The sequence below is a fragment of the Coloeus monedula genome, assembly GCF_965178545.1.
Source record: "Coloeus monedula genome assembly, chromosome: 23".
NCBI classification, from domain to species: domain Eukaryota; kingdom Metazoa; phylum Chordata; class Aves; order Passeriformes; family Corvidae; genus Coloeus; species Coloeus monedula.
In genome coordinates, this window is record NC_138803.1 from 3990677 (window position 1) to 4003777 (window position 13101).

General features: G+C 48.4%; 1 protein-coding gene across 3 annotated transcripts in view; it reads right to left on the reverse strand.

The window, feature by feature from the left end:
• ANKS1A (ankyrin repeat and sterile alpha motif domain containing 1A) overlaps positions 1-13101 on the reverse strand; it is a gene marked incomplete at its 5' end in the record, with an annotated part of 78485 nt that overhangs the window by 58092 nt on the left and 7292 nt on the right. For all 3 annotated transcript variants that reach the window (XM_082296266.1, XM_082296265.1, XM_082296264.1), the window contains 2 exons: positions 1197-1353; positions 2072-2152. In XM_082296266.1, the coding sequence (XP_082152392.1) occupies positions 1197-1353; positions 2072-2152 (238 nt within the window). The remainder of the gene's footprint in view (positions 1-1196; positions 1354-2071; positions 2153-13101) is intronic.

Sequence of the window (13101 nt, forward strand, 5' to 3'; positions counted from 1 at the left end):
TGTGGCACTTGGGTCCCCACAAAGAAGGACTGGGATTCCTAAACCTCGCTCTGAAAGGAGTTTGCTCCCCAGCTTCTTGAAAACTACCATGGAGCAAATCAACAGCATGGACTCCCCAGCTGCTCACCTTGACCGTGAGCTGAACTCAGGCCAGCGGTGTCTGACCTACCTGGGAATTACCTTTGGGATAAATGTTGAGGTTTAGCCTGGTGGCACTAAGGTAGGCAAACCTATTTTGGTTTACTCCTTTCCTCCTGAAAGAACACCTGAGTGGTTTGGGAGCTGATTCACAGGGACATCAGATGTTCCTGCCTAAGGGACAGGACAACCACAGCCCCTTGCTGCTTTAGCCACCTGATTTGGACCTGTCACTTTGTGTCTGCCAGGCTCACCCAGGGAGGGACAGTTCAGTGACACTGCTCAGCTGGCCTCGCTCATGAAACCAGTTCCTTAAACAAAACTGTGAAACAACAGGAATATTTGGGTCTTCCAGCAGTAGCATTTCAGATGTTCCCTGGAACTCTAAGATACCTCAGATGTCCATGGGGCACAGGAGCCAGCCCTCTGCAGTGGACACAGCTGTGTCGTATCCCTCACTCCCTCTGCACCCCAGACCAAAACCGTCAGCTTGACAAAAGGAACAAATCCAAGAGGCTTTTTTTTCTTGCCTGATTGTGAAAATAATTCTTTAAGATTAAGCTAGGGATTTATCTGGGGGCAAGTAGTGTTAAAATTATCTTAGAACTTACAAATTAGTGAACTGGAGCAAGTGCCAGAGACAAGCCAGGAGAGCAGCTAAGAGAGCACGGCCAAAGAGACTGAACAAAGCTGCCTGGATTAGTTCCCAAAGGAGGGAGCCAATGGATCCTCTGCAGAACTAGAAACCTGCTCAGCTATCCAGCAGCTGAAAGGAAAACTGTGGATTAGTTTTAGAAGCCCAGAAGCAGGAGACCACTTCCTAAGTGTTGAGCAGTTCTCATATTTATGTGCCTCTCTCTAAAACTTAAATACCTTTTCATCCCACCACTAACTCAGAACTGAATGTATTGCTTTAGGCAGTGCCCCTCTTATCCCATCAGCAAGTAGGACCTTACAACCATTGCTACTGGTTTGGGAAGGGTCAGGAGTCAGCTGAAGGAGTCTCTCTCCATGCCAGGGAAGTGATTCAACGACACATTAGAGAAAATCAGGCAGACCTGCTCATTCACTTTGGTGTGCGAAGGGCCCTGGTGGATGAGGAGCTTCACTATGTCAGCATCTCCCTTCCAGGCTGCCAAGTGCAGGGGGTAACAGCCCTTACAATCTGCCACATTGGTGAGCGCGTCGTTCCTCAGCAGAACTTCCACAACATCCCTGGAAGAGACAAGAACTCCAGTGAGACATTCAGTCCTTGTTTCACAGCTCACATTCTGCAGCAAGTACTGAACAGGAAGTTAATCTGAACAGCAATGTTTCAGACATCCTCTTGAAATGTGATTTTTAAGTGTTCCTATTAAATGCTGCCAAAGGAAATAAAAAAAAGAGAAAGAAATATTGCTGAGCTGAGCTCAGGAAAGATTCACGTTACTGCCATGCTAATGGAGATAAACAGGGGCTGAAGTCAGCCACAAGCCTCTGCTGCAAAGTGAATTGCACCAGCACAACCAAGGTGAATAAAGATTTTAACTCTATTCCATTTCTTAATATCTCAGGCAGCAACGAGCAACACAAGATCTACCACACTGAAGTTACTTAAAAATGTGATATGCACACAAGGGAATTACTAAGTGGTGCAGCCCCAGACTACCTTGGACTCCAGACAGACCACAGGGATTGTCACTGGGGGAGCCCTTTTCACGCAGCGTTACAGCTTATCCAAATTGCTTAGGAATAAAAGGGTGGTTGGAAACATCAGTGTTTCGAGATGCAAGATCACGCTGTGCAGCAGCCAAAGCACTGACATTCTCCACTTCCCCTGAAGATGGAGTAGTGCTGCACCAGGGCCTTGGCTGGCGACTGAACCACACAGCCGTGGCCAGGGAAGCACAAAGCATCCACCCCCTGTGACCCAAGGCATGGGAACAGCACTCACTTATGGCCATTCAGAGCAGCGTGGTGCAGCGGGGTGTATCCAGTACTGTCAACGCAGTTCACGTTGGGCCCTCTCCAGATGCTGCAAGACAAAAAATGGACAGGGAACACTTAGGCAAACAGCAAACAGGGACAGGGCAAGGGGCAGGGTCAGCAGAGCTCTCACACCAAGGTGGGTATCTGACAGCTGTGGTTAGGGGCAGTCACACGGAGTGCAGGGCACGGCGTCAAGAGGAGGGGTCAACGTGTCAGCACACATCAGCACATGGAATCACTCCTCTGCTTCACCTCCTGCTTTCCAACCAGAGCTCCCACTGCCACATATCCTTCAGCCATACACAGGCTTGCCAAAAAGCATCTTCAGAGGAACATGTGTCTATTAGACTGAACCACATGAGACAGCAAACCATTGACCCACTGTTAATTCACACTCCACAGAAGAATTCTGATGGCTCTGGGAAACTGTCCTGCTCCACAGCAAGAGTCACAAGGGGTGGGTGTAAGTCAAAGACTGTGGGATACAGAGTCTGCTCTTGGTCACCACTGTGATTCCACTGTGACTTCTCACTGTCCCAAAATCACTTCCATCTGTCAGCTGCTGGCAGTCTGTACCAAAGAGTAGGTGGTCTCCCAGCACTTCTGGGAGTGTTAACTTCCCTCCCTTGCTCAAAAACCAAGCAGCACAGATTTAAGTATTAACCCTGGCAAGGATTACTCTTCCCCAAACCCCTGGAAGGTGTCCCATTCACAGCAGTACAGAATGGCACAAGTAAGAGGCCAGTGCTGCTCCTGAGCTCGCTGTGAAAGGAGTGTGCTGCCTGCTGTCCCTCACCAGGGTCACCACCCTCTCCCAGAATGGGCATGAAACTCGAACCAGTACATTCTTATAAGCAAACTGGAACTGTTCACCTTTCCTGATGATTGCTCTCTCCAGTACAATATTGCTTTTTCTTCTTTTTCTCTACATCTCGAGTTCTTTTACTCAGAGTTTGAATTGAGACACAGGAGATCGAGTATTCTTGTTCAGACTTAGTTGTTTATTATATCTTATCAGTAATACAGCTGCACAGTGTGTGCCTCTTTGTTGGAAAGGTGGAAAACGGCCATGAGTTTTAATTTTCCAAGCTTTTTAAAGTCTAAACTAACCAACTATGAGATATGTTTTTATTTACAATCCAATTACTAACTTTTCATGTTCTGCAGTGCAGAACTTCTGACCCAATGACAGAACATTCAGATTTGAGAAGAAGGAGAAGAAAGAAGACATAAATCCACACCCCAAATCCTCCATATTGTAACCTATTATTACCTATATCTCCTAAACCTAATTTTCTACATTTCTATGTATTTCACCCAGTGATATAACTTTTAATTGCACAGCAACAACCTCAGTGCCATCACACAATTTAGGAAACTTTTCCCAGGGTTTTGGATCGAATATAGCGTGTTTCTGAGGATCACTGCCTCTCAGCACTGAAATGCTGAAATTCTCAGAACCCAGGGTTCCAACAGTACAACCAACCCATCATCTCTGTGTGCTGGCCTGTTTTACACTCTATCCTTTTAGGAGTTACACAAGGCTTATTACAAGCCCTGACAATCCCACTTGTGCTGGTGGGTACAAAACACGGTGCATTTTCCTGCATGATTTCCTCTGGAGGTAAAATTTAACAGCACCCTCTGATCCTCAGCTGAACTGGTTTAAAATCAGCCAGCTGTGGCTCTGTTTGAAGCTGGCCTTTTCTGAGCAATCCATTTCCTCCCCAGCATGAAATCACAACGACTCATGTGGCCCAGAGGCTTTCTAAAACAGCAGTCATCACTGGGGGGCTGCTAAGCAGGAGCACTTCAGTGCCACACAGCAGGAAAGGCACCAAACCAAACCAACGGGAATCTCATGCAGACCGAGTGGAACTCCAGACGGGAATGAAGCAGCAGGCTCTCACTCTGCAGCATGTTTCAGTGGGAAATGGAAAGCCTGTCCCTGTCCCTTCCAAGTGACTCCTGATCTGCAGAGCATTATAAAAGGCTTTGCAGTCCTGAGACAGACCAGAGCTCTGCTAGAGGAGAGGCAGCTAAGGGGAAACTTTATCCAAGAGAACGGGCAAGTGAGCCACAAAATCCAATTTGCAAAGGATCAGAGGCTTATCCTGAGGCATCTTGCACACCACTCACTCACCATCCTGTGCTCCAGGAGCAAACAGCAGATCAATACACACATGCAGTGCACCTCCAGCACTGACAACATTGTTCACAGGATGATGGCTTAAACTACATCCAGAAGGTCAGTGAGACACCAAAACCCCCACTCAGAGTGTGTGCAGGAGTGCCCTGCCCGATTCAGCTCTGCAGTCCTGGAGCATGAAGGGGACTGAGTAGTGCTCAGCTCTGGTTTGCTCCTGGCAGTGGGCTCTTGCGGTGTGGTTGCCCAAATAATTTATTGCTGGATTTAAAGTGGCAATTAATGGTTAGAACTAGCGCCAGAAAGCCTCGTGTGCAGTCTAGAGCAGTTCTAACGTTGCACCTGTGCTGCCTTTGGCTGGGCTGTAACCTGGGCAGTGCCAGAGTCCCGTGGTTTTACACATTAAACTGAGCCGTGTTTGGAAACTGAGCTCAAACTGCTTGAGGGTGAACACATGAAAAACCAGCAGCAATTAACACAAATGTTTCTTTCAGCTGAAGTTATGAAACAAGGAAAACCAGGGTCAGTGGTGCAGTGGGCAGGGCTGGGGACCAGAGCCTGGGACATCCGTCCCCATCGGAGCGTGGTGTCCCCATGATAAAACACTTCCTTAGAAATCTCCAGGGCAATGCTTTAGAGTAAAATGCAAAGTTTGTTCAAGCAGCTCAGAGGAGGAGAAAAGCTGGAGCCCAGGAGGGAGCTGGTCTAGCAGTGAGCGCTGGGTGCTACAGAAACCAACTGCCAGGATCTGAAGATATTTTAAAAAAACCATCTGCTGTGTCCTCTCCTCCCCTTTGCCTTTTTATTCCTGCAAATAAAGAAAGCTTTTATCACAGAAAGGTCAAATCACCCAGAAGATCAGACTGGAAGGATCCAAGAGGAGAACTATTTATATTTAGATGTGGGGACTGCAACAAAGTACATCACTCCCTTCCCTCCTCAGCTCTGCCAGAGGGGCCCTACAATTCTCCTGAGGTATGGAAACAGGGTGCTGAGAAAAGCAGAGCACAAAGCCCAGAACTCTCTGTGCCTTTGGGCTGTTTCTGATTAAACAGAAACCCCAAATCCCAGCACAGGCAGGAGAATGCTGTAAATACAAGTCTTCAGTAAAGGTCTGGAGCCAATTTGACCACTGCTACATTTTGATTTCTTTTTGATTTCTTTTCTCCCCCAAACCCCTTCACATCAAAGACGGGGGGGGGCGGGCTGCTGTCACCTTGTGATCTCTGTTCTCAAAGGATTACCCAGGTCTCAGCTGCCCTTTGCTGCACCAGAGCAGCATCTGAAGATGCTCCTGATGGCATCTGCTTAAGACAATTAAGACTGAACGTTGAGAACATCAGAAAAGCTCTGAAAATAGCAAAATCTGCTCCATTTAAACTAAAAAACTCAAGTTTTATCTTGCTCCATGATTCAGCAAGCGCTGCAGGCCTTAAATAAAGCTTCCTGCTGGTGAGAACTGCTGAATAAAGCACATGCTTTAGGTCACAGTGGAACCCCAAAGTTCCTTTAAACAGGACCATATTCGTCCTCTTGCTTTTCCATTTCCTTCTTCCCAACTGCAGTTACTTTGCTCACAAAACCACCCCAGGCAGGGAGCTAAAGCAGAGCCAAGCCTAGAGAACAACTTGGTGTTTTCAGCTCAAACAATGAACCTTTGGGGCCAGTTTCTGGTCTCACTAACATGGATTAAGGAAGCACCAGGAGAGCTCAGGGTGCTTGTGCAGAGCAGAGGCCGTTGTGCCCTGTGTATTTACACACCCAACACCAAAGACAAAAAGCACGATGAGACACCAGCAAACACGAGTGGCTTGGCCCAAAGTCACCAGGAAGTTTAAAGCCCCAAATGTTTGTGTACTTTGCTCAAAGCCTTAGAGACAAAGTGTCAGGAGGGCAGTGAGGGCTGGAGGTGGATTCCCTCGAGTCCATTGCCCAGAGGCCACCACAGCAGGTCAGTCACACATCCCAGCTATCCACATCCATACAACCACTGGATTCCTGCAGCCAAATCCGACCCTCGCTTCGTATTTCCTGCTTACAGAGGGAACACAAACAACCCAAAGGCTTTGGGCAAGGCCTCAGGGTTAGAAAGCAGCTTATGTTTTTCTCAAGTGTGAGGAAGGCACTGCTGCAGCCACCTCGCCAGCAGGAAGAGTTTGGCATGGTGGGACTCCCAACAGAGCAGGGATCCCGCTTCCTGCGGACCCCAACCACCAGACACTGCAACAGCTTCTATAAACAAATGGCCAATGCAAGGCTGCAGAAGATTAAAGCAGAGTATTGCTGGGGCAAGGGACTCTCAGCCCCTCTTGGCAGGTTTTCGGAAAGCCCAAGGAGAGCAGCTGGTCAGACTCCAGCTATTGGAGTGGCTGCAGAGGAAGCCAAAGCCATGAGCTTCCACTTCTACACCCATCAACTTCTTGGCCCAGATTTTTATGTGCTGTAAGAAAAGTGGGGAGATTTTCCTCAAAGTCAAAGGGTCACAAACTCAAGTACAAGGTGCCAGAAGGGACAGGGAAAAGCAGGGACCATAATAAAGGCAGGACACATAGAAGTGACCCAGCTGACACTGCACAACACCACAGCCAGCATGAGAGCTGACAAGCTTGGGCTCCATAATCAGATCCGCTCCCAACAGAACCATTTACCAGGGATTCCAGTGAAAATCTTCAGGTTCAGTCCACTTTGACTGACACACCACAGCAGTCAGAGCCATGCCTGGTCCTCTGCACAGAGCCAGACCTCAAGCTTCCACTTCACCAGCTCATTCTGAGTGAAGCAACAGCTCTCAACAATAATTGCCAACAGCTCCAGCTTCATTGCCCAACACCTGCAGACATTTCAGCCGGTGTAAGGTCAACAGGACACTGTGAGAAACCAGCATTTCCACCAGTGGAGCAACAATGTGCCACAACCAATCCTCTGATGGCCAAATGATCCAGTCTTCCATGGAAAGGAGCACAGCCTTTTGCTCCTCAGGTGCAGTGGGTGGCCAGGAGCAAGAAACCTGCATGGGTTTGTAAAGCAACAGCAGCCTGTGAAGGATCAGTTCAAGAACTGAGAAGCAGAAGGTGAGCTCATCTGCTTCCCTCAGATCCAGTCTGCCATCTCCCACTCCTTATTTCCAGGGGAGGCTGTTTTGGGTTGGCATAGACCCATGACAACCACACATTTAACTCCTGGGCTTGCAGCTCACACTAGAAAGGAACCAGACGGGGTTGGCATCACCAATAGAAATGTGTCCATCCAAGCTAAAATCCCCCACTATAAAGAGGCCAGCCCTAACCTTATGGATGGCTCCTGGCAGTGAAAATGCATTTATTTAAACTTAATGTATGGTGGGGGGTGGCAGTGGGGACAGAAAGGCTGGGTCAGGCGTGCAGTGTGTGCTACATCAGAGAATCCCTCTGAGCAGGGGCAAATAAAGAGCTGCAGGATAGGAAAAATATAGGTCTGGTTTGAGTGCATACGCTGCCCTTTATTCTTAAAAGCATTACAGGCATTCTGCAACCCCCTCCCATTAAGGCGCATTCCCAGCTGATGACAGGCCACAGAGCAGGAGCAGCCCCACACAACACAGGCTCCAACGCTGGCTCTGACCTCAGGGCCAGAGCCTAACAAGCTTTGCTGGGAGAAGTGCACAAAGGGTCTGCCATCAAGTTAGAGAAAGCCAAGCAGTGTCTTTGGGAGGGGTCCAGGAACTCTGGGGTCTGATGTGTGCAGCAGTAGGAGCATCCCCCTGTCCACACCCTGTCCAAAGGCAGTACGATGGCAAGGGAAGAGCAAGGAAACCAGGAAAGCAGCCCCCAGCATGGAGATGGGAAGGTTTGGCATGAAGCCCTGGAGCTGCTGGGCTCATTCAAGGTGGGAAAGTGAACCCTAAAAGAGGACAGAGATTTGACAACATTTGCCAAATGCTGACAAACCTCTCACTGAGGTTTATCAAACACTGATTTTGTGGCCCGTTCTCTTCTTTTGCATCTGACTATGTGGGGTTTTGAGGAGTAGGAGCAAAAGAAATCAAAACTTTCCTGCAGAAATTGAATCAACTGAGCAGCATTATGAATGTCATAAACCAATATCCTAGAATTGCAAACCAGAACCAGAGCACTGCTCAGGTAAATGCTCCCCACTCTCCATTTGCAGCTCAGCTCTGCTCCCACAGCACTGGAGAAGATGCACTAAGCGGAAGAAAATACAAGACTAAAAAAATAAATAAGATGCAGAGAAAATTAGCAGGACACGTGTAGATGGTGCAGGCTGCCGCCGGGTTCCACTGAAGCACAATTCCTTAGAAAGGTGCCAGACTTTCCCTTGGCATTCCCTCCATTGAGTACTTCCAGAGAAATAGAAGGAAACTGCCTGGGCAGCCGCAAATTCCTGATCAAAACCACCAAGCAGCTGATGCTGCAGCACTGAGCTGGCTACAGCTGGCAACCTCGCACCAGGCTTTCCCTCCCCCTTCTCCTTTGTGAGATGATTTAACAAGCTGCAGAATCCCACGGGACATGTCAGTCAGCCAACAGCAATGGAGCATCGTGTCTGGAGCCCAATGTGTCCATCTGCACTGTTCCCTTCTGACAGGCACAAAGCTCTGAGCTTGGAGTAAAAATGTCACCAAAAGGAACTTGTGCAGAAAAAATTGTGGTAGGGCACATTCCCCCCCGCCTGCCAGTGCCCTTGCACGGGAAAGGATGTGCCAATTAAGTGTTTTGGGATGGCAGAAAACATGTCACCCTCTGCTCACTGTCAGACAACATCAAGGGGATCAGAACACCTCAAAGTTACTGTTTGTTTCCAGCACCCACAGAGATCCGATCCAATACACATCTTAGCGGGAATTTGGGATTTCTAGCACCTTGCACTTAGAAAGGTATGGGGATGGTGATACTTTATTTAAACACGGACACCCTCCTCCTGGTGAAGTCTCAGACCTCTCTATAGAGAGACAACAAACCTCCCCCATATTCTTCCCATCTCAGCACTAAAAGACTTCTCCAGGTCTGCCTGCTGAGCCCAGCCAGCCACGCTCCAATGCTCCTCTGGGCCACCCTGGCTTCTGCCTGGGCACTGGCCCTTCACTTTGTGCCATGTCACCCGCACTCATATCCCTCAGCCTGGCTGCTGCCCACCCCATCCCAAAACCCACTCACATCCCTCTCAGCCTGGCTGCTGCCCACCCCTTCCCAAATGCTGCTCACGTCTCTCTCAGCCTGGCTGCTGCCCAGCCCTTCCCAAATGCTGCTCATGCCCCTCTCAGCCTGGCTGCTGCCCAGCCCTGATGCCTGGAACACTGAACCGTGACGTGTCTGACCTGGGGCGGATGAAAAGCAGGTAAATAGGCCAAGTCAAGCAGAGACAGAGATTCAGGGACCAAATTACCCCTTCCCTACAGCAATTAAAAAAGCAAATGCAATTATTTTGTACCAACAACTGCACAGAGAGTGCACTTTTGCCTTAGGGAGACTGAAACCAGTGAGACAGAGATTTGCACGACATTCCCCTTCCCGTGTGACATTGCCCAGATCAGTGACATGAGGACTGTGAATCGGCACTGGCACTGCAGTACTCAATTCCACGCACATGGGGAGACCCACGGACATTGGGAGAGACCCCTGGGCTCCAGCCCAGGACATCAGGACAGACAGGAGAAACACGGTGCTGGAGTGAAAAGGAAATTAGTTGCTCTGATACCAAACAGCAGAACGACAGGATGGGAGGTGAGGCCCTCAAGGAAGGCGACACGGGACTGGAGAATTCAGAGCCACAACAAAGCTTCCACTGAAGCGTTTGGAGCACACTTTACCCTTGAACACAGGCCCACACCAGCAGCCCAGCCGCTCACCCGCACGGCTCCATTTAAGCCTGTACCAAATCCCAGCTCCAGCTTAACCAGCAGTCCCTGAGGGCTAAAGAAAGACACAGCGAGGAGAGATTAACTGGCAACAGTTCGAACAGTTCGGGACACAAATGAGGCACCGACATATTACTGACTCCAGAGACATTCCTTCTTGATGAGCTTTTTAATTGGGTGCCCAAAGAGCAAGTGACAGGGAAAGGAGAGAGCAAAGACAGTGAGAGGAGGAGGGCAAACAGAGAAGTGACCCCGTGGTGGCTCAGATGGGAGCACGGGGGACACACCTGAGCAGCGACAGAGCTCTGTGATCAGCTCTGCTTGCTCCTGGTGGACGCTACCTACATAAGCAGAGAAAGCACTGACTTATACAACAGTTCCTAAGGAAAAGCTCAGGAAAAGAAGGATGGAAATCAGAAAGGACATCCTTTTACTCCAGAAGTATCCTTGAAATCCAGTCTGTTAGCAAGCAGGAATAGGAGTGAATGGGCAAGGCAGGAAATTATTCCCAAATCCCGAGACAGCTCCTAGAAGTTGTCATTACTTGTCTGTGCTATCTGTACAGAGATAAGGTTAGAGCTGAAAAATACGAGTGCTGAGAGCTGAGGGCATGAGCCAGGCAGTCGAACAGAGGGTATGGAGCGTGACTGTCCTGCCCTGCTCTGAGAGCCCCGGGGAAGGGCAGGGACCGCTCCCCAAGAGCCGCCAGAGGCAGCTGCACCAACCCCTGATGCTGGAAAACTGAACCAATAATGGAACAGACAGCAAAGAGAGATGTTCCCACATATTCCATGGTGCACCTGCAGCTTCCAATCCTGGTTTCACCCAAATGCCAGCTCTGACTCTGCACGCAATGACAGCCTCAAACAGCTTTTTTCCTCACCAGAAAAAAAACTTTGTTCTTTGGGGAACATACACAACATAAGATGTTCCAAACCCCTTGAAATATTTCTGCCCACTTCTCTGCAAAAATAACAGACCCAGCTCTGAGCCTTTTCTCTGTTCAATACAGCTCTCCCAGCCAGGAGCTGCTCTCAGCAGCAGAGCCTTTCCCAGCCTGACATTTTTAATGTACAGAAGGAATGTACATATGCCAGCCAGACTCCTAAATATATGCAGGATAAAACTCTCCATTACTTCAAACAATTTCAGGGTTACTGTGACTGTTGCAGCAAATAATTATACCTCAGCTGTAACAACTCACACCCATATAACAACCAGGATCCTCAGAGGCTTTAAACCAATTCTCTTTAGTCCTTATTTTCAGTGAAAAGGAATGTCAAGGTCACATCCTGTTCCATTCCTTCTGTGAAATAATTTCTGTTGAGATTAGAGGAAATATTTCCAAAATGCCAAATCCAGCACGAATTCCACACATCCTCCAAGTTCCATTTTCAGCTGTTCTGACCCAAAGTAGATGAGCCACAGGAGCTCAGACACAGTTTCACAGCCTGCATCAAGCTGAAAGGAGCTGTGAAGTGGGCACAGGGGCAATGCAGTAACTGAAAATCATGCAAAGGTGGTTACTAACAACACTCCAGGACAGCCACAAGTCATCCACGGCGATCACGGGATGAATCGAGGTCAAACATCTCTTACAGGGCAGTCAACTCTGTCAGAGTCCCTACTGTGCAGCGAGAAACCAGGGCTTAAGAAATCACTGGAAGGAAGCACTAGGAAAAAACCAACACAAGTCCATAGGACACAGTCTCTTATTTAAGTCATCTGATGGATTTCACTGTCCTTGTAATAGAACCAAGATCAGGACGCAAAGCTTTGAAGTCTTTAGAGCTTAAGGCTTTATCATAATCCTGTTCCTGATTCCTATAAAAATTGTGCTGATTCCTGAAACCAAGAGCAGTGAGGAAGAGCCTGTGGAACCCACCTGGGTCCCTGCATGGGGGTGCTTCAAACCTCAGCAGGCACCCAGCCTCTGGAATCGGATTCTGTTCTAAAATCATGCACTTTGTAATGCCAAACTTGAGCGGATTTCTCAGTGTCTTAATTAGGATGAGGCAAAAGTCGATTCACCTAATTTCCAACCCACTTCAATACTAGATTTGAAAGACCACCTATGACATCTTCAGCCTTGCTCGCCCCAGGAGTCTGCACAACAGCAGGCAATGGGATTAGATAAAAATCTAATGAGATAATGTATTTACATAATATTTATGGCACTCATTCTCAGACAGGGTTTGTTCTCGTGTCCTCAGTACGTGGCACTACAGACACTTCCTTTGAACTGGAAAAAGCCTGAGGTTTATTTTTAAATCTAATTTCTCTTTAAAACAAACCATGTGTTTAAACAACGGAGGAGTGTGAATGTACCTGGGCTTACCAAACCTAAACAGCAACTCAAGCTCAACTTTCCTTCAGCTGAATAACTCAGGCTCCTGCAGAGTGTCCAGTAAAGCTATGCACACACACTCCTCCTCTAATTCCCTCACCATCCTGCTATGTCAGATGTATACCCTGATTTTCACCTGAAACCCTCAACAGCTACACGTCAGCAAGCCAAGCATGTACCTAAACACACGGTCCCAGCACTTTGCATCCTGCAGCCTCCCAAACATTTAAACAGCCACCTTAACATCCTGCGCGTGCCAGAGCTGGCTAAAACCCTTGGCTTAGGAAAATGTAAAAACCACACAAATCTACACACTGCCGAGATAAAAATAGTTCCAAACTTAAGCCCCTTATCCAGCAGTCTGGAGGTCCAGCTGGATTTTCTTCCAGGATACAAGCACCTGCAGGAATCCCTGCCCAGCATCCCAGCGCCACAATCAGTTTCAGTTAAAGGGAAATCGAAAAAGTTGAACTTCAATCTGATTCATCCAAACTTCTCAAAGCTGAGTACTTCTTGTGGAGCCATGGCACCAGGACAATGTCATTTCAGATTCAGGTCTAGAAGCGTGCATGTGACGTGATGGATACCCAGGTACCATGTGGCAATCAATTTCCCCACCCATGAGGGTGCAGGAACACATCCTTTGGG